The sequence below is a fragment of the Argentina silus genome (genome assembly GCF_951799395.1).
Source record: "Argentina silus genome assembly, chromosome: 22".
NCBI classification, from domain to species: Eukaryota; Metazoa; Chordata; class Actinopteri; order Argentiniformes; family Argentinidae; genus Argentina; species Argentina silus.
Window position 1 is genome coordinate 6,674,872 of NC_139676.1, and position 27,491 is coordinate 6,702,362.

At 42.9% G+C, this 27,491-nt stretch overlaps 2 protein-coding genes across 5 annotated transcripts; one reads left to right on the forward strand and one right to left on the reverse strand.

Annotated features, from left to right (window-relative positions):
- The first annotated feature begins 316 nt into the window (after positions 1-316).
- Positions 317-11,597, forward strand: LOC310821633 (uncharacterized protein). 4 transcript variants are annotated; one of them, XR_014554873.1, is made up of 12 exons: positions 317-575; positions 759-852; positions 1,055-1,292; positions 1,396-1,853; positions 1,950-2,067; positions 2,357-2,461; positions 3,241-3,350; positions 4,378-4,514; positions 4,611-7,207; positions 7,616-7,720; positions 7,986-8,255; positions 11,462-11,597. XR_014554873.1 is itself a non-coding variant. In XM_083693749.1 (11 exons), the coding sequence occupies exons 1-11, from the start codon at positions 508-510 to the stop codon at positions 8,132-8,134; spliced, it is 4,179 nt and encodes a 1,392-aa protein (XP_083549875.1). In that variant the 5' UTR covers positions 317-507; the 3' UTR covers positions 8,135-9,024. The 4 variants fall into 4 exon arrangements, 3 of the variants coding, with proteins under 3 accessions (XP_083549875.1, XP_083549876.1, XP_083549877.1); XM_083693749.1 differs by lacking the exon at positions 11,462-11,597 and having other exon boundaries at positions 7,986-9,024; XM_083693750.1 differs by lacking the exon at positions 11,462-11,597 and having other exon boundaries at positions 7,989-9,024.
- On the reverse strand, positions 9,171-25,803 carry LOC310821634 (integrin alpha-X). Its single transcript, XM_083693752.1, has 31 exons — positions 25,727-25,803; positions 24,604-24,721; positions 23,343-23,431; positions 22,667-22,737; positions 21,929-22,043; positions 21,420-21,550; positions 21,051-21,193; positions 20,642-20,795; positions 20,337-20,472; positions 20,157-20,230; positions 19,490-19,613; positions 19,084-19,226; positions 18,503-18,643; positions 17,911-18,108; positions 17,573-17,703; positions 17,103-17,260; positions 16,783-16,943; positions 16,283-16,408; positions 16,014-16,084; positions 15,403-15,544; positions 15,009-15,104; positions 14,509-14,588; positions 14,140-14,214; positions 13,851-13,929; positions 13,523-13,630; positions 13,371-13,412; positions 13,095-13,220; positions 12,482-12,592; positions 12,295-12,330; positions 11,914-12,024; positions 9,171-11,588 (listed from the first exon to the last, which is right to left on the reverse strand). Exons 1-31 carry the CDS (start codon positions 25,794-25,796, stop codon positions 11,310-11,312), a joined length of 3,639 nt encoding a protein of 1,212 aa, XP_083549878.1. The 5' UTR covers positions 25,797-25,803; the 3' UTR covers positions 9,171-11,309.
- Between the last annotated feature and the right edge of the window lie 1,688 nt (positions 25,804-27,491).

Here is a 27,491-nt window from a genome sequence, read left to right on the forward strand (position 1 = left end):
TACAGTAGGTGGCGCTGTCAGACTTTTATCGTCTTTGCTTATGCTTTTAGTCTGAAATCTGAATTTAAAGTGGGCGGAGACGTGGTACGGAAGTTGGTCAGGAAAACATCACGCTGTGATGGCGAGTTGTTAGCTTGCTACTTCTTAAGTTATATTTTTTGTTATTCGGCATCGTGTTTCTGAATGACAAATGGTGTGTTTCGTCTTGTGGGAACATTTGTAGTACAACGTTTGCTCGGAAGAAGCGCGTGAGTCGCTATAGCTCGCAAGCCAACACGCACAATCAACGTTGACAGCTAGTTAGCAATAAACCACATCACAGTAGCTAGTGAAAACAGCTAAGTGGAAAAGTTTAAAACTCCTTTATCGGAGAGTCTTCTACCGTGTTTAAAACTGTTACATGTACTTTTAATAACGTGCGCGTCTGACCTTTGTCTTTGCGTCAAGAATGAGGTTGTCATTTCGCTACTCGTTTAAGACGCAACTTTGCATCAGTCACTGACGAAAATGGCATTCTCTAACCTTTTCTCAAGTCTCCCTGACACGAAGCCCCTAGAGTCTTTTTTGACAGAAAGGTAAGCTAGCTTTCTCCCATAAAGTGTTTCCTTACTGCTAAGTGCTAACTATCTCTCTTCTTTCGAGCCTTGAAAAGTTGATGCGCTAGTCAACTTTAATGTGTAACGTTACAGTCAAGTGAGTGTGTTTGCACCTCGACCGGAATAACGTTCTAGAGTTGCGTGACTTTCTGTTTTCGAAAGGCAGACCGAGAAAGATGACCAGTCCCAGGGGAAACCGTTGCAGGGTGGTGGTCCGCAGAAAGGCAACAGAAAAAGGAAAAAAATAAGCCAACAGGTGAACTTATTTCTCATTCTTGTATGATGTAGTGCATTCCTCTATCTTCATTTGACTGTATCAGCATATGAAGCATATTTTCTTATACGGCTATGTGTGTGAACTGCACTGCACTACACAACTACAGGTAATGGATCATTTCAAGTGTAAGATGGCCAAGTGTGTGTGTGTGTGTGTGTGTGTGTCTGTCTTTTTCCCACAGACGCAACCTGACGGCCAGGCCAAGAAAGCCAAACTCCACAAAGCCCCCCGACCTTACACAGACTTTGACTCAGAGGCCAGAGATTATCACATGGTGAAACGTGACTATGACCAACGCAGCCTCGACTTCAGTAAAGAACTGGACCTCTACAGCCACCGCAAGGAGGGCGAACAACGCTCAGGTCATTCTACAGAGGAGAAGCTGGAGAGAGACAACCTTAGGGCAGGAGCCGCCAGGGGTGGGTTTTATATGGACACACGCAGTTTCAACTATTACTACAGTCATGCTGTTCATGAGGTGTGTAACATTCTTATTTCATCTCACTCTTTCTTTCCCCACAGATCCTGACCAGAGAAAGGATGTCCCAGATAAGAGCGCAAACAACAACAAAAAGAAAGGACAACAACAGCATCAACAACAACAGAGAGAGGAGGGCAACTGGGGTGGAAACTACAGCAAGAGGCGTGGTGGGCACCACGGTGATGGTAACCACACACAAGATAGGGGCAGAGGTCGTGGACAGTGGACCAATAGGGGCAGAGGAGGTGCCAACAGAAGTGGAGAGTGGGCCAATAGGGGTAGAGGTGGACAGTGGGCCAATAGGGGTAGAGGTGGACAGTGGGCCAATAGGGGCTGGAGCCATGACCATGGAGGTGGTGCTATGTCTAGGAGTGATGGAGATGGGAGAGGCCAGAGTTTCCCTAGGGAAGATAAAGGTCGGTCCAGACGAGGGGGCGCCAGGGGGTCACAGAGAGGTGGTGGACGGCAGTCCCATGACGGAGACAGGCCATCCATGAAGGTATTTTACAATATTACACAATGCAAATCGTGTGTGTGTGTGTGGGGGGGGGAGAGACACAGGTTTTTTTGTGATGTTTCCCTCCATATCGTCCAGGCCATACTGGAGCCAGGAAAACCCAAAATGACCCAGGAGTTCAAGGAGCAGAATGGCCTGGAGGTCGATGGAAGGCTGGTCTGTAGACATTTCCTCAAGGGGAAGTGCATCAAGGCAAGTTTTGACTGTTGGAAAATATGATTTTCAACAGACAATTGAAATAAGTAAATCCTTGACATTAGACCCACTTTACCCGTTATGAACACAGTAGCCATTACAGCTTGTAGATTATCTTAACAGCATGTACATATTACGTAGATATAGATATATAGATTAAAGTATATGTCACTAATTGATTTAGATGTATTTATTTATGTCACAATGTATATGTCATAATTTAATTATGATTTATGCGTCACTAATTTGCTTGAGATCCTGATTGCTTGTTCTGTATTTCTCCCAGGGAGATGACTGCCAGCTGGAACACACTATGGACGTCCACTTCAAGGAAGTTTGCAAGTTCTACATCCAGGGATTCTGCACCAAAGGAGAGAGCTGCCCCTACATGCACAATATCCTTTTAAACGGCTCTAAACTGCCGAAATGTGATTTACATATGATGTTATGACGCAATAGTCTCGTTCCCAGACACTTCCGAATGCGCGAATGGTCTGGTGGACCATCGTGTCAAACTTGGCCTTCATTAAGCAATAGAAAAACAGAGGGCATGTAGCCATTGGCTTTACTTCAAGTCTCCACCCCTAGTGCTCCACCCCTAGTGTTTGCACACCACATGTTTCTGATTCGGAGCTACGCCTTGCAGCCGTGTGATTAGCTGAAATCAAATAATAACAAATCCTTTACTCAGTAAATTCAGTCCCACTAAGGCCAGGTTTGAGTCATTGTTATTCCAGGCTTATATGCACTGTGCACAATAGCCTGGGGACGAGGTTAATCACACATGTCCACATCCATGTACTATGAACCACCAGTGATTTATTTGTCCTTTTAAACAGATCTAAATGTGATTTACTGTACATATGACACATTACACACTTCCACATCCGTGTACTGCAGGGGAGGCTGGTGGAGGCAGAAATTGGAGGACAGGCCCATTGTAATCCATGGAATGGAATACGGAATGGTATCAAAACAATTCTGCCTCCACTATTGAGAAGTGTAATAGAGCCTGATATGTGGAATGGAATGAGGAATGGTATCAAACACACCTTTGATACCATCCCTCATTCCATTCAATGCATTACAATGAGCTCGTCCTCCGATTTCTACCTCCACCAGCCTCCCCTGTTGTGCTGTGAACCACCAGTGATTTCTTTGACATCGTAGCCACATACTTTCCCCTGCAAGTTCTTCCACACTGGTTCAAAGTGTTTCCAAGAAGAGCGCTGCAAGTTCTCCCATGAACCTCTCACAGAGCTGACCAAACAGCTGCTCGATGCGGTGAGTATATTCATCCTTCAATTAAGTGCCTTCACTTACATAGGCTAGTACATAGACTATCATGTTGTTCAGACCATATAAATATGATACACTCACCTCACTACGCATATATACACTCACCGAGCACTTTATTAGGAAGACTATACTAATACTGGGTATCAATTCTTCATGGCATTGATTCCACAAGATGTTGGAAACATTCCTTTGAGATTCTGGTCCATGATGACATGATTGCATCACGCAATTCCTGCAGATTTTTCAGGTGCACTTTCAAGCTGTGAATCTCCTGTTCTACCACACCCCAAAGGTGGTCTATTGGATTCAGATCCGGTGACTGGGAAGGCCACTGAAGAACACTGAACTCATTGTCATGTTCATGAAACCAGTTTGAGACCACTTTTGCTTTGTGACATGCTGCATTATCGTGCTGGAAGTAGCCATTAGAAGATGGGTAAATTGTGGCCTTGAAGGGATGCACATGGTCAGCAACAATACTCAAATAGGCTGTGGCATTCAAGCGATGATTGATTGGTATTAACAGGCCCAAAGTGTGCCAAGAAAACATTTCCCACACCATTACACACCTCCACAATGAGAAGGTGTACAGGTGTTCCTAATAAAGTGCTCAGTGAGTGTGTATTTATACAATGGGTGGTTTGGAATTCCCATTGTTACAGGCAATTCTGCCCATGATATATTAGATAACGTACACATGTCCACGTCCATTCATAAAATGCCATTGTTTACGTTGTTACTAAGCTGTTTTCCCCATGGACAGCATCCCTAAAAACCAGTTCTGGAACTCAACTAGCGCTTTGGTAGTTTCCAAGGATAGGGAACTCTAATCCACACAGGCTGCTATCCGGCTGGTTTTTGTCTTCCTCCCGCATTTAAAGAGAGAGAGTGAAGACACCTGGTTTAAATGTCAGGTCTAAATAAGTAAATCGAAGGAGAGAACAAAAACCAGCGACCAGCAGGACCGTTGCCTAATGTACTGGAGGACTTATTGTAGATTTCTCCCATTCAGGCATTGCAAAGGGACAACGACATGAAGGAACTGGCTCAGAAGAACCAGGCAATCAACACAGACGAGACCGGCTCAGAGGAGTCTATGAACACTGAGCAACCAAAGCCTGTCATTGATATATTCCTGAATCCTATCAGGTAGTACAGATACACACACACATACACACATACACACACACACACACTGTAGGAGACTTGATTCCTGTTGAGAGTGACTATATCTTTCTGTTCTAGACCAAAGTTCTACAACAGCTCCTCTGATCCACATGCTGTGGAGGAGAGCACCCCCCTGTGGCAGACCAGGGTATCACCTGAGGTCACTGCTCCTACAGACTCCACTCAGTCCTCTGATCCACCCCCAAGTTCTCCAGGTATTGAGGAACCAGTTTCCTACTCAGTTGAGGCAGTGCTTGGATCCCATAAACCCTTGAACAAACCCTTCTACAGCGCATTTTCAGCCGCCATTGATGAGACTCCCAAACCCCACCCACCTACAAAGACCCAACCTGACCCCTGGGACTCACGTCAGTGCCCTGACCCCCCAACAGACGATCAAGACACCAGGGGAGATGTTCCCTATGCAGTTGAGGCTGTCCTTAGGTCCTGTAAGCCTTTGAATAAACCCTTCTTCAACCTGTTTTCGGCCCCCATCAAAGATACTTCCACTCCCTCTTCTCTGATACAGACCCAACCAGGCCCCCGCAGCACTTCATCCGGTCCCTCGGAATCCTCTAGATACCCTGGCCGACCGCCACGCTCTGTAGATAGCGAGGGGAAAGATCCCTATTCTGTTGAGTCTGGCCTTGGGTCCCATAAGCCATTTAAGAACACATTTCAGAGCCTCTTTTCAGGCCCTATTGGTCCCCCAGACTCAGTTCAGTCCGTTGATCCTCCGAGCTCTGCAGAATACAAGGGGGAAGTTCCCTATTCTGTTGAGTGTGTTCTTGGGTCCCAGGAGAGCTTAAATAAACCCTTCAGCAGCCTCTTTTCAGCCCCCATTCGAGTGACCCAACCATGTGCCCCTAGGACCCCATCCGGTCCCCCTGATTCAGGTCAGTCCATTGATCCTCCAAGCTCTGTAGACAGCCAAGGGAAGGTTCCCTATTCTGTTGGGGCCGTCCCTGGATCCCATAAGCCATTTAAGAACACATTTCAGAGCCTCTTTTCAGTCCCTATTGGTCCCCCAGACTCAGTTCAGGCCCTTGATCCTCCGAGCTCTGCAGAATACAAGGGGAAAGTTCCCTATTCTGTGGAGGCTGTCCTTGGGTCCCAAAAGAGCTTCAATAAACCCTTCAGGAGCCTCTTTTCAGCCTCTATTGGCCAAAGCTCCACTCCCCACCCACCTACACAGAGCCAACCAGATGCTCCTAGCTCTGTTGATAGCAAGGGGAAAGCTCCCTATTATGTTGGGTCTGTTCTTGGGTCCCATAAGCCCTTTAAGAACACATTTCACACCCTCCTTTCGGGCCCTGTTGGTGAAACCTCCATCCCTTCTTTACAGAGCCAACCACCTGACCCTCCAAGCTGTGCAAATAGCAAGGGGAAAGTTCCCTATTCTGTGGAGCCGGTCCTGAAAAAAACCTTCAGCAGCCTCTTTTCAGCCCCCATTGGTGAGACCCAATCATGTCCTCCTAGTCCCCCAGACATAGTTCAGTCCCCTAACCCACCACCATCAGGTGATCAAGGCTACAAAAGGAAAGCTGTTTCAGTCAAACCCCTGAGGAAACCCTCACACAGCTCTTCTTCAGCCTCCACTAGTGAGCCCTCCACTCCTCAATCCCCCACGCAGACCCAGCCAGGTCCCCAAAGGACCTCATCCAGCCCCCCGGACTTAGTACAACCCCCTGATCCACCATTATCAGGGAAAATAGAGGGAAAAGTTCCTCATTCAGTGAAGACCCTGAAAGACATTTCCCAGACCCCCATTTCTGGCCCCAATACCGACCTGTCCACTCCCCCATCGCCGACCCCGACATTTCCTGCTTGGGCCCCAGCAGGTGGTCCAGCGTCCATGCAATCCCCTGCTTCTCCTCCAAGCACTGCACACCGCAAGAAAAGGCTTCCCCGTTCAGTTAAGCCCATGAAAACATCCTCCACTCCCGAACCCCACCCCCCCTGGGTTCCATCTGGTCCCCCTGTGTCCATCCTGTCCCGCCGTACACCCCAAGGATCTCCACAATGCAGAGGAAGAGGTCGCCCCAAGAAAACACCCTTCGGTAACATCTTCGCTGTCCCACCCACTTCCAGTCCCTGTCCCTGTCCCCTTCCAGCGAGGTCCCCCGATCATCCTCCAATCTCGGCAGACCGCAAGGGGAAAGCCTCCTCGTCCGTTGAGGGTGTCCCCGAGTCCCGTAAACCAGTGGACAAACCTTTCTGTAGCCTCTTTGCAAGTCCCATAGACGAGACCCTCACACCCCATTCACCCTCACAGTCCCAGCCAGACCCCCCTTGTGGTTCGTTCAGTCCCTCAGGCTCCATTCATTCCCATGAGTCTTCTCCAGAGGCTCCCAACTGCGAGGACGACGTTCCCAATTCAGCTAAGCCTTCAAAAATACTCTTCTGTAGCCTATTTTCCAGCTCCATCACCCAGACCTCCACTCCTACACAGAGGTCCCCAGAACGTCCTCCAAGCTCGACAGCAAGTAAGGGGAACAGTTCTTTTCTGGATGAGGGTGTGCTTGAGTCCCAGAAACCAGTGGAGAAACCCTTCCGTAGCCTCTTTGCTGGTCCCATTGACCAGACTTCCACTCAGAACTCTCCTACGCAGACCCATCCAAACCCCCCCAGCGCTCGGGCCCAACAGGTGGTTCCAGACCCTACCCCTCCCAGTGGTAAGAACCTGCAATAGGCATGTTTTACCTGTATTTTTTACTCTCATATTTCACATGCTTTATTCATTTACACTATCATAAATGCAATAGGGATATTTCAATCAATTACGTACTACATGCATAGGGATGTCCCAAATGCATGGCATATTGCACATTCATTTTGAATGACATATGATCTTCACATATCATATTGCTTTACACAGTGATATGCAGTGCTATATGCATATTTCACCTCCATGCTTAGTGGGATGCTTGGGACAGCTTCACTCTGACATCACCTTATTGAAGTTGCCATTTAAAATGGTTAAGGTTAGGATTAGGGTAGGGTCGTCCCAAGGATCCCACTTGGTATCTACCATGTTAACATGTATCACTCTCCTGACTGTATGTGCTGTCTCCACCCACCAGAGCCAACCTCAGCTAGGTCCATTCTGAGCACCCTGTTTCTGCGCCTGAGTCCATGTCGCCAGGAGGGGGAGCTAGAGGACGGTAATGGGTGCTGTATAGACACAGGTACGGTCATACGATGAACAAGCACATCTAGTATGAAACTAGGGTACATTTTATTTTATTTACAAAGCCTTATGATAGCATTGTGTTTTTTTGGTGGGGGTTTATCTTTCATCCATCAGGTAGTAAAACCTGCTCATTGTGTGTTCTAAATCGTCTCTCACAATGAGCTTTTATTTCTTATTGAAATATACTGCATTCTGGACTTTGTACTCTGTTGGACTCTGTTGGAGTGTATCAGACCTAAATTGTGCTTGTTGCTTTTTAGCAGGTGATGCCCTGAATGCCATTGATGATGAGAGAATCACCAGAGGATCAATCGACACAGAACAAGAAAGGCAGAGGGAGGAGGAGGAGGAGGAGGAGGAGGAGGAGGAGACAGCGATAAATGAAGTAGAAAGAAAAAGAGGCGGATGAGATGGAGGAGGAATATGACCTTGATCTGAGGGTCAAGGCCGTGGAGATCCCGTTAGAAACCGTACCCAGCGTTTCGCTCTGCGACCCCTTTCACAAACCCAGCAACCCCTGCCAAACCTTGGTGCGTACAAACCTCTGCACAGCTTCACCTTTGCTGCACACGTTGATGTCTGCGCATACACAGGCAGAAACACTGAATGCAACAGGGGAGGCTGGTGGAAGTAGAAATGGGACGACGGGCTCATTGTAATGAATGGAATGAGGAAATGGTATCATATGTTTGATACCATTCCTTATTCCTTTCCATGCATTACAATGAGCCCATCCTCTGATTTCTGCCTCCACCAGCCTCCCCTGGAATGCAAGCATGATGTGAATGTTCAAGTTGTGTTTGCTTCCTAAACAGCTGCACAGACGTAAAAGTGAACTTAACTCGGTTGGGAATGTGGCTGATAAACTGTATGCACTGTCATTTAATGGACGTACACCCTAGTCTCACACAAGCACTTACCATTCCCAAAACCTACTTGATAAACTGTGTTACTCCTATATTATTGTGATGATTAGCCTAGCAACTGTGACGTTGAGGTGATTCTTACACCTCTGAGAATTGCAAGTTTCCCACTGAGCCACCTCTGAATTAGCCAGTAGGAAGCCCAACGCAAAATCCTACGCTAAATCTTGGGGTGAAGCAATTGAATACACCATTATTCCCACGAGGAAATGGTTTATTACTAGTGTATTTACTGTGTGAAATGGTTTATAACTAGTGTATTTATTATGTGGTGCCAGTTCTGCTCCATGAGAATGCAGTGACCCACTACACATAGTATGTTTTGGAGGATTTGGATCCTCAGTCTTGGCAATAAAGCTTTGTTTCTTTAATGTTTGAGGTCGCTGTGATCCGATTATGATTTTCTCCTAACTCTAGAGTTCATACACTCTGAAGTGTAACAACAAAGGTAATTTTTTTAATGTTCATGTCATTGATTGCATTTCTTTCAGGTGTGGTTTTTAAAAACAATGAAAATGTACATAAAGGTGAAACTTTTCTTTTATGTATGAATGATGAATGTTATGGCTTCAATTCATACAATGGTTAGAAATGAAAGATCTGACCGTGACTAACATATGAACTTCATTTCAAATCAGTGCATCCCCAGCAAATAGAACATTTGGCCATCAATACAACCAACATGCAGTATATGATGCAAACCTTCTGTTTCCTAAAGGAAATACATTATTGTTATTATTATTAAACCTTTTTGCAGAGGAGCCCTGCTTACAGCATGAACAATAAAAAGTACATTAAAAATGACAAACAAGTGCAGTATTTGAATGGCTTTCAGTCTTGGTAACAAAATATACAGCAATGGTCCTCTGTTCAGTTGGTAGAGCACGGTGCTAATGCAAAGGTTGTGGGTTTGATATGTCATATATCCCATTTATATACAGAAAAATGTATACAGTCACAGCAATGTAAGTCGCTTTGGATAAAAGCGTCAGCTAAATGGCATATATTATTATTATTATTACAGTGAATTACATAAATCATACAGTACACTAAATGACCAAACTATTGAAAGTAACACAGCTCTATATGTTTAGTGTGTGTTATGAATAGAATTAGCCCAATATGATTAGAATAGAAAAACTGAAATGATTATCCACACAGTGTGGAAATGTGCATTTGGATTAACAGTAGTACATGTAAGCTATACATGCACTTTATTAGGAACACTATACTAACACTGGGTAAATTCTTCATGGCATTCCACAAGATGTTGGAAACATTCCTTTGAGATTCTGGTCCATGTTGACATGATTGCATCACGCAATTCCTGCAGATTTTTCAGGTACACTTTCAAGCTGTAAATCTCCCGTTCTACCACATCCCAAAGGTGTTCTATTGGATTCAGATCCGGTGACTGGGAAGGCCACTGAAGAACACTGAACTCATTGTCATGTGACATGGTGCATTATCGTGCTGGAAGTAGCCATTAGAAGATGGGTAAATTGTGGCCATTAAGGGATGCACATGGTCAGCAACAACACTCAAATAGGCTGTGGCATTCAAGAGATGATTGATTGGTATTAACAGGCCCAACATGTGCCAAGAAAACATTCCCCACACCATTACACCACCTCCACCATGAGAAGGTATACAGGTGTTCCACCACCTCCACCATGAGAAGGTGTACAGGTGTTCCTAATAAAGTGCTCTGTGAATGTATAATACACATAACAAACAAAAAACATAAGTAGATCTGAAGTCGGCTACATCAGTGGAGGTAGAAATTGGAGGACGGTCTCATTGTGATGCATGGAATGGAATGAATCATACACGTGTTTGAAACCATTCCTCATTCCGTACCATGCATTACAATGAGACTGTCCTCCAATTTCTACCTCCACCGGCCTACATACTTATGCAAATCAATGACAACAACATATAAACTAAAATTGACATAAAATTGACATAAAATATCTCTGTGAAATATACAAAGCAGAAATTGTAATATTTGATTAAAAGCCACATATGTCTCATGCGTTAATAAGGTTCTCCATTTGTCCCCACAGGGGAACCCTTTAAAGAACCCTTTTGGGTTCGATGTAGAGACCTTTTGGGTTCCATTTAGGACCTTCTGTGAAAAGGGTTCTATGTAGAACCCAAAAGGGGTCTACATCTAACATAAAAGGGTTCCTCTATGGAATCAAATGAAGAACCCTTTTAGAATCCTTTTTTCTAAGAGTGTATATAGTGATTAACTGAAAGGGGAGGCTGGTGGAGGTAGAAATCGGAGGACGGGCTCATTGTAATCCATGGAATGGAATGAGGAATGGTATCAAAACAATTCTTCCTCCACTATTGAAAAGTGTAATAGAGTCTGATGTGAATTAATGCCCACTTCAACCATTATCATTATCTAAAGGGTGCTTAGTTGTGTCATCAACCAAAAGATATGAATTTGCCATGGTAACACGCATTTTGAATACCCCTTAAAAAACCCTACATTCTATTTTTGGCTGCTCCGTATCTTTCATTTGTTATACTCAGCCCCATTGAGCGCCTTTTTGGCTTCCACTTTTTGATTGGTTATGTAAATCACACACAATATGAATATATGCTTTGCTTTTGCCATTATTCTCCCCCTCTGGGCTGTTTGCTTCAGTCTCAGACTCCCCCTTCATCCTGCCCCTGACTCTCATACACTTTGACATACTCATCTTCGCTTCCAGCATTCGCTACATCCTGTTCATTGGTTTCAACTTCACCGACATCCTGTTTTTCTTTCTGTTCCTCTCCCTCTCCCTCACTGCTGCAAGGTGGGCCGACGTTGTTGTGTACAGCCTGGCTATCGCCAAGGAGTGGTGCTTGACCCGGGGTGTCGCCTTCCATGGATTTGTTCTCCTCCCCTTCCTCCATAGGCCGCTTGCTCTTGAAGCACCCCATCTGAGGGCGAAGATAAACAAAACAATGTAGACAATTAAAGGAGCAGTATATACTCAAAATGTCACGGTTGGTTAAATGTCTTTGAGACATGAGAAGTGGGGATTTTAGCCTTTTTCTCAATTGTTAGGAACACGACTCCTTGCGTCCTCTCCTCTCACGTCCTACTGAAAACGAAGGAACCTAGATCTTCTGGAGGAGAAGATCTAGGTTCCTCCGCTTACATATTCTCTTCCAGTGCTGTTTGAGGACAAAGTGGGTGGAGGGTGGAGGAGGGGATGTAAGGAGTCGTGTTCCTAACAATTGAGAAAAGGGTTTGGTTACTGACCTTGAACATGCACAAGGTGGTCAAGATCAGGAGGAGGAGCCCTCCCCCAACTCCTGTCCCGATGATCAGTTGCTGGTTTGGAGGGATGATTAACTCAGACTCAACCGCAATCTGTAGGAACCGATGGAATGGGATGGAATAATAGAACAGAATATGTTGTTATATTGTAGAGATTCTCAACAGCAATCTATAGAGACATGATATGTTTTAAACTGTCAGGAGTAGCGATGGAATATTAAGAATATAAATTAATAAATCATTATCAAGTAGGTCAGTCTTACAAGACAGTAACAGGCTGTTAAAATAAATAATAGGAAATATTCTTATTTAAAATCATATTTTGAATCCTTTCATTTGATACTTTATACTATACTGAATTACCTGTGCCTTGTGGAAACTTGTGGAGTCCAGTTTATCCTGCCAAGAAACAACAAAAACAACCATGAAACACATTCAACTTGAATGGATGCTTTTATAGATCCGTATTGAAGATCTCGATTTGATTTATTTATTGCACTTTAAAAACAAGTTGAAGATCTTGAAGCTTTTGTTGCTACAGCAACCGTACCCCTGGGTTACTTCTCTGGACGTAGCGTTGTTTGTCGTAGCTGAGTTGTACTAAGTTGTTGAATTTCACTTTGGGTCTCTCCCCGGTGAATCTGTTTACCAATGACATGCTCTGTGGAAAAAAAATAAAGATATTGATTACAATAGGATATCATCATATTTAATATGATATAGTTAATACAGTTATGACATAAAAGATGGAGGTCAGGCGGGACACGCTAAGTCAGTGCTAGCTCTCTGTCAGGTGACATATCAGCTGTTTAAATCTGTGCACCGGACACAATCACATTACATGTTGATATGGCGGCCTATTTAAGTGCTCAGTCTACACGCTGTTTTTGTTCCCACCACCACCCCCAGCCTCCACCTGCTCTGGTTGAGCTCTGTCTGTATCTATCAGGGGTTGATAGAGCCTAATTGTATTACCATTTTATATTCAATAAATGGTTAAACTAAGGTGTGAGGGTTCCTGACTGAAATAACTTTATGAGCAACTAGTTGTGCTCTTGTTTTGTGATGTTTTCCTGATAGGTAAATATACATAGGTGTTCCATTGGGATATTGATGGGTTATACTAGAAAAAGTTTTTAGTGAATGGCACCTTTAATACTGACCTTTACGTGTTGTTCGAAATCACTGAAGGCGGCTTTTCCAGACAGAGTGAATTGAACAGTCGAATACTTGTCCAAAGTGAAGCTGTCACACTCGATAGACTTGCACTGTTTTTCCAGAGAGCAGTACTGCAACACAGCCAGCGGCAAATTTAGATTTTCACATTTATTTGCAGTGGAATTGTTAGGCTACTTTATTTGAGAGACTACAATAATGCCAATCTTGACATATTGATTGGTATGATTTTCAACCACTCTGTTAGATTTGCCAAAACTCACTTCTGATGTTGTATTTGTTATGACTTCACATTGAGTTTGGTTCTTGAAAGAAGGAAAAAATGTTTTAACATGCATTATTTGCTTGTGAAAGTAAATATTGGCAGTACAATTATTAGGCTTAGATGATTTTAAGTAGTGTTTAACCGTTTTACCTCCTGGACTGATATTTCAAAGTCCTTTATTTTGAATTTGTGCTCGAGCTCAGTAGGCAAAGTGAAGGTGACTGTGACAGGGACAGCCTTAAAACCCAAGTTCTTCACCTGGAAATAGTGTAAGACAATCAATCAACCAACCAATCAGTAAATCTAATTGTATTTCTATAACGCATTTCATGAGGGCATTTGCAACAACACACCAACACAGACTTGGGCCTAGACCCACAAAAGATCAAGCAAGAGGATCAGCATGTTTGTCATCAAACATCGCTGTATTCCTGTGACTGAAGTCAGTTGCAGAGGCAGAGTTGATTGGTTGGTTTACCTGGTATACATTCACCAGTGTTTTGGGTGCAGCATCCTCCGCAGTGAACTGAATGTAAGTAATGGAGTCTTCATCAAGGCTAAAAGGAAATAGTGATATGTCATCTTGAGCTTATTACAAATGTGTACAGCATGTAATATAATGTTGTTACTACAGTAATTACAGTGTTAGTACACAGGTATGGGGCAACTTAATGCAAGGTGTGATTAGATAATGATCTCTCACTAGTGTAGGGGTTTCAGGCTCGTTTGTATGTTTCTAGGGTTGTAATTTCACTTGTATAACTTACGCTTTAACTGCAAGGTCAACTGCAAATTGTACCGGGATGGTTTTGGTCATGGAACTGTTGGAGTCTCCATTGTCACTGTAAAACAAACAGGAAGCAAATGCATGTTTAGGGAGTAACTAGATGGAGAGCAGTAAAGTAATTGAGCTAACTGTCAGTCACTTTGGATAAAACTGTCTGTTAAATGGCATAAAAAAAGGGGAGGCTAGTGGAGGTAGAAATCAGAGGACGGGCTCGTTGTAAAGCATGGAATGGAATGAGGAATGGTATCAAACATGAATGGAATGAGGAATTCCTAATTCCGTTCCATGCATTACAATGAGCCCGTCCTCTGATGTCTACCTCCACCAGCCTCCCCTGATGTAAGTGTACCTCAGTCCTATGATGGTCATCTCCATGGTGTCGTTCCAGTCGTAGGAGCTCATGATGTAGAACGAACTCTTGAATGTCACCTGAGAAAGGACAATGACAGAATAGAGAAGACAAGAGTGAGATGTGATTAAAATCAGATGCAACTGCGGTAAAACTGAAGTGAAAGTCAACTAGAGGTCTAAATAGATGAATTCTCTGATCCTATGTTTGGATGAGAAAGATTTTAGTTCATATTGAAAAAGCTCTAGAGGACATCTTCCGGAAGTCGTCATAATTACTGTTTCTATAGAAGGAGTTAAGAACCACCAGCCTGTTGAACCCAGCTCAACACTGTTAGCCTCTTGATGATCAAACATAGTCATACTTCTGTTTTAAGGTCACAAGACAACCTCTTTGACCGAGGAGAACTGGCCAATCTAGTAGTGGAAGAGATCTCTTGCGGTGGTTTTGCTATGGTATTCTATTCTATTCCATTCTATTCTCCCACTCAAATCACTCACTGTGCTTTTGCTGCGGTAGACCGGGAGGCTGACACCGCAGGTGGTTCTGTCCTCCCCCTCCGGACCATCACAGCTGTACAGAGTCGGCCTGGTGGCCTATCGTAGGACAGGTACAAACACAGACAGTGACTCGTCAATCCATTACAACAGATTTGGGTCTGGTTTCACGGATGAAGCCAGGTTTTTTTACATTTGAAAGTGTGATTTAGTTCAGCACTAGGCTTAATCTGTGTCCAGGAAACACGCAGAGGTAGAAATCGGGGGACGGGCTCATTGTAATGCATTGTAACCGTCCTCCGATTTCTACCTCCACCAGCCTCACCTGATACAGTATCATAGGCTATGTTCTAATCCCCTGATATAAACATATGTGGTTTTCTGAGGTGAAAGTTACCGTCTGCAGCTCCATCTTAGTGAAGGAGAGGCCAGGGGGGTAGTGGAGGCTGAGGCTGGTGTTGTAGGAGTCGTCTCCGTGATTGGACAGTCTTATCCTCACGTTGATGTAGCTCTGGTCCACCACCAGCAGAGTTTGCGAGCTGAATAAACAAGACACAACAATTCCCTCAGGTTTATTTGTGTGTGTGTGTGTGTGTGTGTGCGTGTGCGTGTGTGTGTGGAGACACAATAGTTCCCTTAGAGGAAATCAAAATGATAAATCCACAATCACAAAGCAAGATTACCAAGTTAGTCTTAGTTAACTACTGCAAACATTCAGATTGTTCTCTTGATTTGAGTTGCAGTGCTGATCGAGGATAAACAACAAAAGGAACACACATTCAATCAGCATTGAGCAGGTGTAGTAATGAGTCAGGTATACTGTATGTCCATTTAAAGTTTGTAGAATTGTATCCAGTATATTAAGTTTTTTGAAGCGCTAACTCATTAACTCATGCATTGTGAGGGGGGAGGACATCTCCCCGGTCCAATGTTCTAACTCTGTAATAGCTTCTTAGGTTGTCTTTAAGTTGCTTCTGCGACTGTCCTTAAATTGCTTCAGATACGTACGTGAAGTTGAAGTCCACTTCAAGCTCAGCCACACAGGTTTCATTTCTTTTGCAGTTTTTTTCAAATGGCACCTATGACACATTTGAGAGAAGTGTGAAGTGTGTTCTCAAGGATCTCTGGCTAGATTAACCCTATCATCATGTCACACAGGAAGTTACAAAGAGTGATACTAAAGTGATGGTTTCAAGTGGAACACAAATAACAAAGCTTGTTTGGGGCTGTGATATATGCACCCAAAACACTGGTGAATGTATACCAGGTAAACCAACCTCAACCGAAGTTTGTTTGGGGCTGTCAGCATTCAGAACGGTAGTTGGACTCTCTTCTTGTTGGCTCTCAGACTGAGAGAAATTCAGTTTGATGATAATGGGGGATAGTGTGTCTGTCACACATTTCTGGAGACAAAAAAAAAGGGTTGAGTATTTTAGCACTGATTACTCATACTGTACTTGGATGATACATTGCGGTGTGTGTGTGTGTGTGTGTGTGTGGAAACATTTCATAATCATTCTTCGCAGCACGGATTATTCATACTTGACTCGTATGGTACATTATATTGTAAGATATTTTGTGTGAGTGTGTGTGTGTGTGTGAGGGAGAGCATGAGTGTGTGTGTGGAAACATTTTTATTTGGAAGAATACTAATTTCATAATCATTCTTCGCAGCACTGATTATTCATACTTGACTCGTATGGTACATTATATTGTAAGATATTTTGTGTGTGTGTGTAGACATTATGGTTACGGACGGTTATCTAATTTCTCATACAGGCATGCGAACTGAGTGGTTAAAGCAGGTCAGATCCTCCCTCAGCTCCACGGTGGAGACGAGTCTTCTGATTTTCTTCTCACTGAAGAAGGCTCGACTCCTCTGTCTCACTGAGTCCACATCCAACATGTAGGAGACATTCAGCCCTGTGCTCAGCGCCCCTGAGAGAATACACAAGTTTGACAGTTGGTTAAGAGAATTTGGAATGTATGAAGGCCAACTGCCCAGCGGCCCAGAGTTCTAGAACTCAAATCGTCCACATTGTGGAATTGTGTGACTCGTTTAACAGTTCGACTAGTAGTTCTGAAACTTCACCTTACCTGCTTTGCTCTTTGTTACCTCTGCCATAGCAAAGCAGGTGGTTAAGGTGACCATGGGGAAAGTGTCGTCATCTATCCTCACACAGTCGATGTTGTCTGTACTGATCTGAGAGGGGTGGAAGTGGAGACTAGCAGAGATGTTGAGGACAGGTCTGGACCTGAGAGCCAAAGAGAAAGGGATGTTAGATAGTTATTTATGCATTGGTAGATAGCACTAAGAGCTCCTGTCATAGTGTTGTTATGTTTATAAATCCCTTCCCTGAGGATCCTAGCTTTTTCTCATAGTTGTTCTAGCCAAGAAGTATGTGTGCTAATGCAGGGCTAGAACAGGCAGAATGGCTGTATGTGTGAATGTATTTCACTGTATGTGGAGTCCCAATAAATGGATTGAGAAAGGTGGGCTTAGATAGAACAATGTTTTTACTCCTTAAATATCAGCATGTGTAAACCAGCTATTTATAGATTCATACCTCAGTACCACAACTCCTCCACGTGCTCCAACTACGATGTCAGTCAGTCCATCCTCACCGAGGTCCATCTTCCCATCAATCGACTGGCCAAAGAACTGCAGCTGAGATCCCATGGCCTCTGCAGTGATCCTCTGCAATAAAAAACACATGTAGATACCATAGAATGATAACTGGATGGAGGGATGGATAGTCTTTATGACTGTACTAATCCCCTCAGTGTCAAAATGGAAAAACATGGAAAATGTCAATAAAGAAAGTAAAAAGAAAAAAAATACAAAGAAGTTGTCTGAAACACATGATCTGGAGCCTGCCAGCCAGGTCATCTTTAACAGCCTCACCTGGCTGAAATCGTGGCGTATCCCCGTCTGTTGGTGTCCCTGGTAGATGTACACGGCCCCCCTGCGCTCATTCTCCAGCGGAGCGCCCACCGCCACGTCCCTCAGCCCATCTCCATTCAGGTCTAAGACAGAGGAGATGGAGGAGCCAAACCTGCCCTGAGACGCCACTGAAACATTCATCTCTGCCTCCAGGGTTAGCTATGGGGGGAGGGAGGGAGGGAGGGAGGGGGGGAGGGGGAGAGAAAGAGAATCACATTGTTATGTATCCAATCTGTAATGCTACAGTTGCAGGGGAGGCTGGTGGAGGTAGAAATTGGAGGACAGCCTTATTGTAATGCATGGAATGGAATGAGGAATGGTATTAAACACTTCTGTAAAAAAGAGTTCCAAAAGGTTTCTTCCACTTGCGGAAACCCTTTGTAGAACCCTCTATGGGAAAGGTTCTATATGTAGCCAAAAGGGTTAAAAAGGAACCCTATTTGTTTCTAGATAGAACAAATTTTACTCAGAGTGTGCATGTCCTTCTACGACGTATCCAACCACAACATGCAGCCTTTCAATTAGCTGGTCATAGAGCCAGAGAGAACCCTACCTCATTGGTCAGTGTGTAGACGAAGATCGAGCCCTCTCTCTGAGATTGGTGGAACAGTGGCGCACCCACCAATAGGAAGTCTGTGTTGCTGTCTGAATTTATGTCCAGAGCACACAACTCCGCCCCAAAGTAAGAGCCAATCTGAGAATGATAAGATTGAAATTGTCATCCTAAGGAATCCTAACTCGAGATCCGCAAGTGTAACTCCGACATTTGCGCAAATCTGTCATAGATGCCAAATTTGCACAACGATTCGAGCTACGCACGTGTATCCCGAGTTAAGATTTCACCCTAAGAGTAGACTTGTAATGGTTTTTAGGCTTTGAATAACAAATACAGTAACTCATACAGTAAGTAAACACAAAACATATACTCATAGATTTAGCATATCGATGTGTGTATGTGTTCCTAGTAATTATGGGTCAAACTGAAATAACCCAAAAAACTTGTTTTCACGCTGCCCTTTATAAGAACTATAGTGCAGAGTTAGCAACTTGAGTTTGGACTCGAGCATAAAAATGTACTTCAGACTTGTCTCGGACCTGTGTCCCAAAGACATAAAGACTCATAGTGTCATCAACCTGTTCCCCATGCACTCTCTGTTTCACTGCCCAGATGCTGTTCTGCTGGGTGAAGAGGAGCATCAGGCCTTTGTGGTCAGACCTTGGTGCGCCGGTGAAATATAGAAGCTTCTCCTTCTTCTTTCCAACAGCTACAGAGTATCCTACATGATCAATACAGAAGCCTTATAGGTTATTGTAACTATATAGGTTATTGTAACCAAACTCCCTTCTTGTAATCATATAGCTTGGCTAAAACAGGAACATGTGTTATGGAATATAAAGAATGTTTGATATTAATCTGACAATAGAATTTGTTTTCAATCCTTTACTTTTTAACTTTTGACTTTTGACTTTTATGTCTTTAAAACATCAGACAACAAACTTAAATGTAGTTTTGAACTATGACTTAAAAGTGTCTTATTACCCATATATGAGTCTCTCTCCAAGGTGGGATCCTGAATCTCCTTCTCTTCTGACGCCTGACCTTTAGTCTCATAGAGAGATCCACGCCAGTTGTTTGATCCCACGGAGCCCAACACCAACACACCCTGTAGAGGGAAGAATCAAACATTGTGTTTTAGATATAATCCTGCTGTGTTCGTAGTCATGCATCAAAACAACTTAGGTTTCAGGGTTTATGGACAGTGGACATAGTTATATGAAAATGCTTGAATGACACTCTTATGCTCGGCCCAGAAACAATCCCTAGCCCCTCCTCCCTCGACACTGGTGTGGATCTCAAAGAACTGAACAGGTAAAAGCAAGCTGACGATACGGCCTCACCTATCACCTCACTAGGTTGAGCTTACTACCATTATGCTTATACTGAACCTATCCAATCCTGCCAGATCTACTCTAGGTCTAAGTGTCTAGGGCAGGGGTCTCAAACTCGCGGCCCGCGGGACGATATTTTGAATTAAGACAGGTGGAGCAACATGGACACCAGAGTTAGCTCAATGGTATCCAGAGAGATTTGGCCTTGATGCGGCCCAGCCTCACCCAGACTCTACCGCCAGCGGCCCCCAGGTAAATTGAGTTTGAGACCCCTGGAGGGCATAGGGGCCAAGGGGTTGCCTAGACTGGCTTCTCACCTCATTGTAGACAGCACTGAACCCACTCTGGGACATCTCCTTGGTCAGGTTTACAGTCAGAGCAGTCTTAGAACCTGAGAATGTGAAGACACTCTTATTATGATAGCCTGGTGTCGTTGTTTCCACACACTTATCGACCAGTTTGTCACTTTGTGAAATGGTTTGAATCCAGAGCTCTACCTTCAATGCTGAATATTTTATTTTGCAGTTTGTCCAGGATGGAGTCAAGTCCTTTGTAGTCAGTGATGTGGAAAGTGTTGCTCTCTTTTGGTGCGGATGCCAGGGTTCTGAGTTTTTCAAGTTTAACATTCTTGACCTGCCAACAATGTATCGAATGAATGAAGAATAGCTGTCTAATTTCCTCCTCAGGGTGAAGGTAATAAACAAATTAACCAAACATACAGCTAAGTTAACTTGACTGTCTGCACTGTAGCTAATAAACAGGAGATCACACATAATGAAATCAAACATTGTGCCGGCTCTACCCCAATGACGAAGCGTATGATGTTTTTCTCATCACTTCTTATGACAGACTTTAGCCTGGTGTCGCCATCACTGGGGTTGCCATCGGTGATGATGACCAGGACTTTAGTAGCATCAGAGGTGGCACCAGCAATCTTGTTGTCAAAAATGTTTTTCCTGAAACCAAAATATATTTGGGGGTGACCAAATATAAATGTTACATACCTACACACATACATACATACATACATACATACCTACACACATACATACATACATACATACCTACACACATACATACATATTGTTACATCTAAGTGCCCCATTCATGCTGCCACACTTCATGACCAGCCAATCTGATCAGATCTTTCACATTAGGTTTCTTAAATCTGTCAAGTTATATTGTCAAGTTATATATTCACTTAGACTCACAAGATGAAGTCAATCGCTCTGTGTGTGTTGGTTAATTCCTTCATGTGCACTTCTTTAATAAGATTACTAGTGGCCCTCCCCTCTTGGTAGTCCTTGAAGGTGAAGACCGTCCTGGGTATTGTAGAGAACTGGACGGCTGTAAACTGTAGTGAAGACGTGATGCTTTACATACACCGACCTTGTTCATACTTCATCAACAATCTCATATACCGGGCAGCAAGTATCAATTAGGGCTGGTTTCACAGAGTCTGATTAAACCTAGTCCTGGAACTACAAGCTATTCTCTATGGAGAATTTAGCATGGACTATGCTTAATCTAGGTCCTAGAAACAGGACCAAAATGTTGTGATATTTCAAAAGGAGATTTACCTTGATTGAGGAGTTTTTGAGGGATTTCATGATATCCAATATGAAATCTTTGTTCAATTCAAATTCCGTGGTTGTCATGCTCTTAGACCCGTCAAAGAGGAACACCAGGTCCACTACTTTCTTTGTACATTCTAGAGGAAACAGAGAATGGAAAAAATAAACATATATGCTGACATGCTTTCTCACATATTGAGGAGCAATTTTCTATAGATTTCACAACAGTGTAGTCTGGTGGAGGTAGAAATCGGAGGACGAGCTCATTGTAATGCATGGAAAATGAAGAATGGTATCAAACACACATGCATTATTACAATGACCCTGTCCTCCGATTCCTACCTCCATCAGCCTCTGGTTGTGAAATGTGTTTGATACCATTCCTCATTCCATTCCATGAATTACAATGCGCCCGTATTCCGATTTCTTAATATAATCATGGTTATGTTATATATCTATTGTCTTCAAGCATCTTTTCCAGATAGGTTGACTTGAGAACATATTGTGTGCTTTACCTTGGAAGGCAGGTGTGAAGTTGGAGGTGACCTGAAGCTGACTGTTGAACTGGTAGCAGACGCTGTTCAGATATGAGTTCCCATCACACTCGTGTGCCAAACCGGGGCTACAGGCCTGAAGGAGGATAGAGTGAGGTTAGGGGAGGCTGGTGGAGGTAGAAATCAGAGGACGGGCTCATTGTAATGCATAGAATGGAATGAGGAATGCTATCAAACACACATAGTTTGATACCATTCCACATTCCTGTGTGTTTGGTACCATTGCTCATTTCATTTCATGCATTGCAATGAGCCCATCCTCCGATTTCTACCTCCACCAGCCTCCACTGAGCCAAAAAGGGTGATACAATTATGGATTTGCCCACATCTGAGATCAGACCCTGAGATGAGTCCCTGCCTTTATTGGGTTGTCATTGATGGTATTGCCAGTGATTAGATGTTGTGGCTGTGTATGTTTTTGTTGAGTTGTTTGATAAATTAATTCACTAGTTGAGATGGAGGTCACGTTTGTGGCACTAGGTGGTACTATACTAAAAAAATATCAAACCATTTTGGTTGTGATAGTGTAGGTAAACCTCAATTACTGAGATGTGTTCTCATAACTCAACTGAAATTCTAGTGTCGATACATGGAATTTCATTAGCCTCACAAAACCAGGAATTTCTTGTAGAAATTAAGGATTTGTTCTAGTGTTAATACATGGAAGTATAGCAATGGAGGATTTTTTGATGATCTTACAGTGAACTTGGGAGGAGAGGTGGATTCATCAGCCAGGGACAGTCCAATGTACTTGATGGTCTGGTCTGTCTCTGTAAGGAGGAGAATTAACTAATGGCAATTAATAACTGCAGACTTAGTTTTTATTTCAATAGCTATTTTCCTGTGTATTGAGTCTCTGCGAATTCTTTGGAAATGTGAATACGGTAAATGAAATACATTTCTTCTTCTGTATGATTATGGGAATATTATAATAGATGATATTGTAATAGATATCTTTGTAGGATGGTATTTTTGTCTCATTGGTTTCATATACATCATTAAAGCATCATTAACTTATATATATATATTCTTTTTAAATATTTTATCCGAAGCAACTTACAATAAGTACATTTGTCTAAGTAAGTGAATCAACTATACATCAGTTATCGTCTATCATGTAAAACCTTTGATAAGAACAAGTGCCATTGGCAGGAGAAAGGAAATTTTTTATTTAAGGACATTCTTAAGTTCAGGTAATGTAAAATGAGTGTTAGGGGGTGTAGAGGTCTGAGGAGGAGGAGCCTACTGTAGGTGTATCCTAAAGAGATGGGTGTTTAGTCTATGGCGGTAGTTTCAAATAATGATATAAGTCCAGAATCCACCCTAACCCTAACCCTATTAAATACAGAGGTATAACCCCACAGTGCATCCTTACCTGGAGGAGTGTTGCATTCGGTTCGGTTCTGAACACATCTACAGAACCCACCAGATCCGTTTCTCTGATAGGGCGCGCTGACCATAACCCTGCCACGGCAGAACAGAACAACAGTTGATTGATTGAATGATTGATTGAATGATTGAATGATTTTATTTTGGGAAACACAGATTGAGACAGAGCACATATCCCAGAGGATGACACAAGAACGCATGAGACATTTATTTCCACTGTGGTCCTCGTTGAAAAACACACAAGACGGACAAAACACAAACAATGAAATGTCCTATGAAAACAGCCCAATTTACAAACCTCACACCAAAATAGATACATACGAAAGACCACTATTATACCAAAATACAAAAGCGCAATCAACCTGTCTTGATGCCATCATCCTATCATGGGCCCAACAATACAACAATACTATCCTACAGTGTTATCCATATTAATACTACTGCAACTGCAAAAGATTGCTCTCAGTGAACTATGAGGCTAGCAACACTTTCAGTCTGATAGTCTTTTCGTTTTGACAGTGCAAATGGGGAGGTGATGTTTCCTTTTCCTTTTTGTGACAGCGACTGACAGTGGTGCTACAGACCAAATATAGTATGTCAATGAAGAGAGTGAGTTGAAGAGAATTTAGAGATATTACCAGAGACAACATCAGAACAGTTATAGTGAACTACAATTAATGGAGTTGGTTTGTGCACATTCAGTTATATTCATGAGTTGGTTTGTGCACATTCAGTTATATTCATGAGTTGGTTTGTTTAGAATTAGAATTTTGGGGTGGTCTGTTTAGAACTCTGTTAGATTGCTAGCTGTGTGCCAGGCAAAGCAGGACGACGTCGGCAATATGATGTCACCATGATATTATAAAACACCATCAACTTTCCACTCCTCTTTTCATAACAGTATGTTCTTTTTTTTTGTATAGTGGCCATAGGAATGGAATACAATACAACCCAATGACTGAAAGTGATAAACTTATAAATAAATAATGAATGAAAATAAAATAAAATAAAATGAGTACATGTGTGACAGATAGCTTACAAAATAGCTTAAAACAGATTCATGTTTTACTCTGCAGTGAAAACCAGCACAACTGAAGGCGCCATTGCACCACATCAAAGTAACTCACCACTGGTTGTAGACTCAGATACCGCTAACTGCTTTTCCCACAGGTGTGTGAGAGCTACAGTTTCCACTGCTGCACTTAGTGGCACACTTTCTAGTTTTGACATTTTTCACCAAAACTTACCCTTTCTCACTGCCAGATGTGAATTGCAGGACTTTGTATCCGAAGAAATCCCTTTCATCCCCAATGTAGATTTGGGTATTTGATGCATCGATGTTAAACGCAGAGGAACTCAAGAAACCTGGCGAATAAATAAAATGAGGATAGAGAGAGGGACAATCAAACACATACAGGCTAAAGATATATACGCAAATACAATATATACCCTAAATCACACTACAGGGCTGAACAAAGGTGAGCTGAACAGAGCTGGTTTGATCCTGTGAAGGATCATGTGAAAGGACAATATCAGAGCCATCGCAGTATGGTTCGAGTCGGCCCTGCAGTGTGTAAAGTTCAAATGCGTTCTAGATTCAAACATTTGACCGTGGTATTTAACCACTCTTAGCTTCAAACTCTTAGTTTAGGTGGAAGTGGTTAACTATTATTGGCTCAAATGGGTTAGGGTTAGGGTTTTGAAGTCAACAAAGTGCATGTCAATCAAGCTTTAAGTGATCATGCCTTTTTAGGTCAATAATGAATCAGATTATATGTACAGGTTTGGGACCTGATCCTAGATCAGAGCTCCTACTCTCTGAGCTTACACATTACAACAGAGGAGAGCTAAAATAACAATCCAAAGTGCATTTGACAAATAGTGGTATTGAGACCTTTTTTTTCTAGCCTACAGAAATCCCAACATTAGTCAAGTATCTTTCTATTTTGAAATCTCTGTAGTTCCCCTATTCAAAGTATTCATTACAATATAGTGAGATGTTGCAATATTTAAGTATTGGGGTAGCTTGAAACTAAACTGTCATTAATAAAAGGCAAATTGGTACAGGAGCTATGGCCTAAGTTATCTCCCCCCTCATCTCCCTGGTTGAGCAAATGAATTTATCCTGGTCTAACAATCAGCTGAATGAAATCCTGAGATTTTTAGCATATCCCAAATTCTACACCTAAATTCTTCAGCTGTCCCTATAGGAGGACAGAGCCCCCCTGTTAAGAACCATTTATGATGCAATGTAGAAACCTCTACTGTGAAAGGGGTTCGACTAGGAACTATAAAAGGTTCTTCAAAGGCTTGTCCTACAGACAGACATTCTAAGAACCCTTTTCTTTAGAGTTTAGTGATCTCTCTTACCCACAGCTGCCCAGATGAAGATGTAGTGGAGACCATGGTGGATAGCCATGTTCCTCGACGTCTTCCTCATCGCCGTGTTCACTGACAAGCAATGAGGAGGGAAACGACGCAAGACAACTCCCTAATCTTTGGCAAATTAACAGTTCTTCACACTTCCTCTATGCAATACGTTGTATAGGCGGGTCTTGCCACTTTAACTAGCTGCAGGGGTTGTGCATCCGTGTTCTCACACAGCTGCTGCCGAAAACATTTGTGGGTTTTCGTGCAATTTCCTTTTTTTTTCTATGCCTGGTGTTTGTACATTACCACTCCCATAATCTAGTACTTCCTCAAAGAGAAGCCCTTGTGAGTGGCTAATGTAAGAACCCTGAGAAAGTCAATATCTGGTCGACTGCACCAAGACATTAGAAGAATATCATATTCAATGAAAACTGGTGTCTGGAAGCTTCCGGGATAAGAGACTCTTTCACAACACTTTCCCATATTTTTTTATAACACACAGTAAACAAAGTTACGTTCATTGATTCATGTGTTGAAAATCACATTGAGGTACAAGAATAAGACTGCCTCAACGTCTTACTGCACTTGAGTACTGGATACCAGTTTGATTGAAAACAGGCGATTACTTGTTAACACGCAATATGATGTCCATCTTAATGCATCCCAAAAGCCATTATTGTACATAGCATTCATATTGAAATTCTCACTTTTGTACGGTAAGCATGGTATATATGGTGCTAAACATATGAATGCTATGTTAAGCAAATGATCTCTAGTAGCTATTTGCTGTTAGTGTGTGGTAGGAAGGGTGTGTGTCTGACTGAAAGTGCTAAACCACACAGTTGCTTCTATGTTGCTGCATAGATAAACACCTCCATATACTATACATGAGAGGCTGGTGGAGGTAGAAATCAGAGGACGGGCTCATTGTAATGCATGGAATGGAATGAGGAATGGTATGAAACACGCGTTTGATACCATCCCTCTTTACGTTCCATGCATTACAATGAGCCCGTCCTCTGATTTCTACCCTCCACCAGCCTCCCCTGTTGTACACTCACTGTCTCTTCTTTGAATGTCAGATGAGGTCAAAGGTCAAACACTTGAAAGTGCTGGTATTTGAGCAGGGCAGCACTCGGTTGGTGCCATTGTACCAGGAAAACTAGGTCCACATCAAGCACAGTCCTAAGTAATTCACACATGTATATTTGACGAGTATCATCAATATACCCATATACAGTACACATTATTGGTCTTACTGGTTACTGTAGGTATTTAACCCAGGTCTGTTGAATATGACAATTTATGGAATTTCTCTCTTTATTTTATGTAACCCTCCTACACCACTCCCCCTGCCCCCTCTCCCCCTCTCTCTCTCTCTCCCCCACCCCCCACCACATCTTTTTCTCACTCGCTCTACCAACCTCTCTACCTCAACACTGCACCACATTGCAACATTTCCTTTCGGTTTTAACTTGGTCAGCGCTTATGAGTGAATGGTAAAATGTGCTGTGTGAAAAGAGTCTGCTTCAAAATAGAGATACAGAACAGTAGGTTGCGGTTTGTTTCACCACAGAAACAGCAGGGTTTTACGTCTGTGAGTTCAAGTTCTCCTCCACTGCATTCTCTCCACTTTGGCTAAACAGCTGCATTCAGCTCAGTGTGTCTTCGCTCAACAATAACACAGCAATCAACAATACAGCAGTATACAGATCAGGGGAGGCTGGTGGAGGCAGAAATCGGAGGATCGGCTCATTGTAATGCA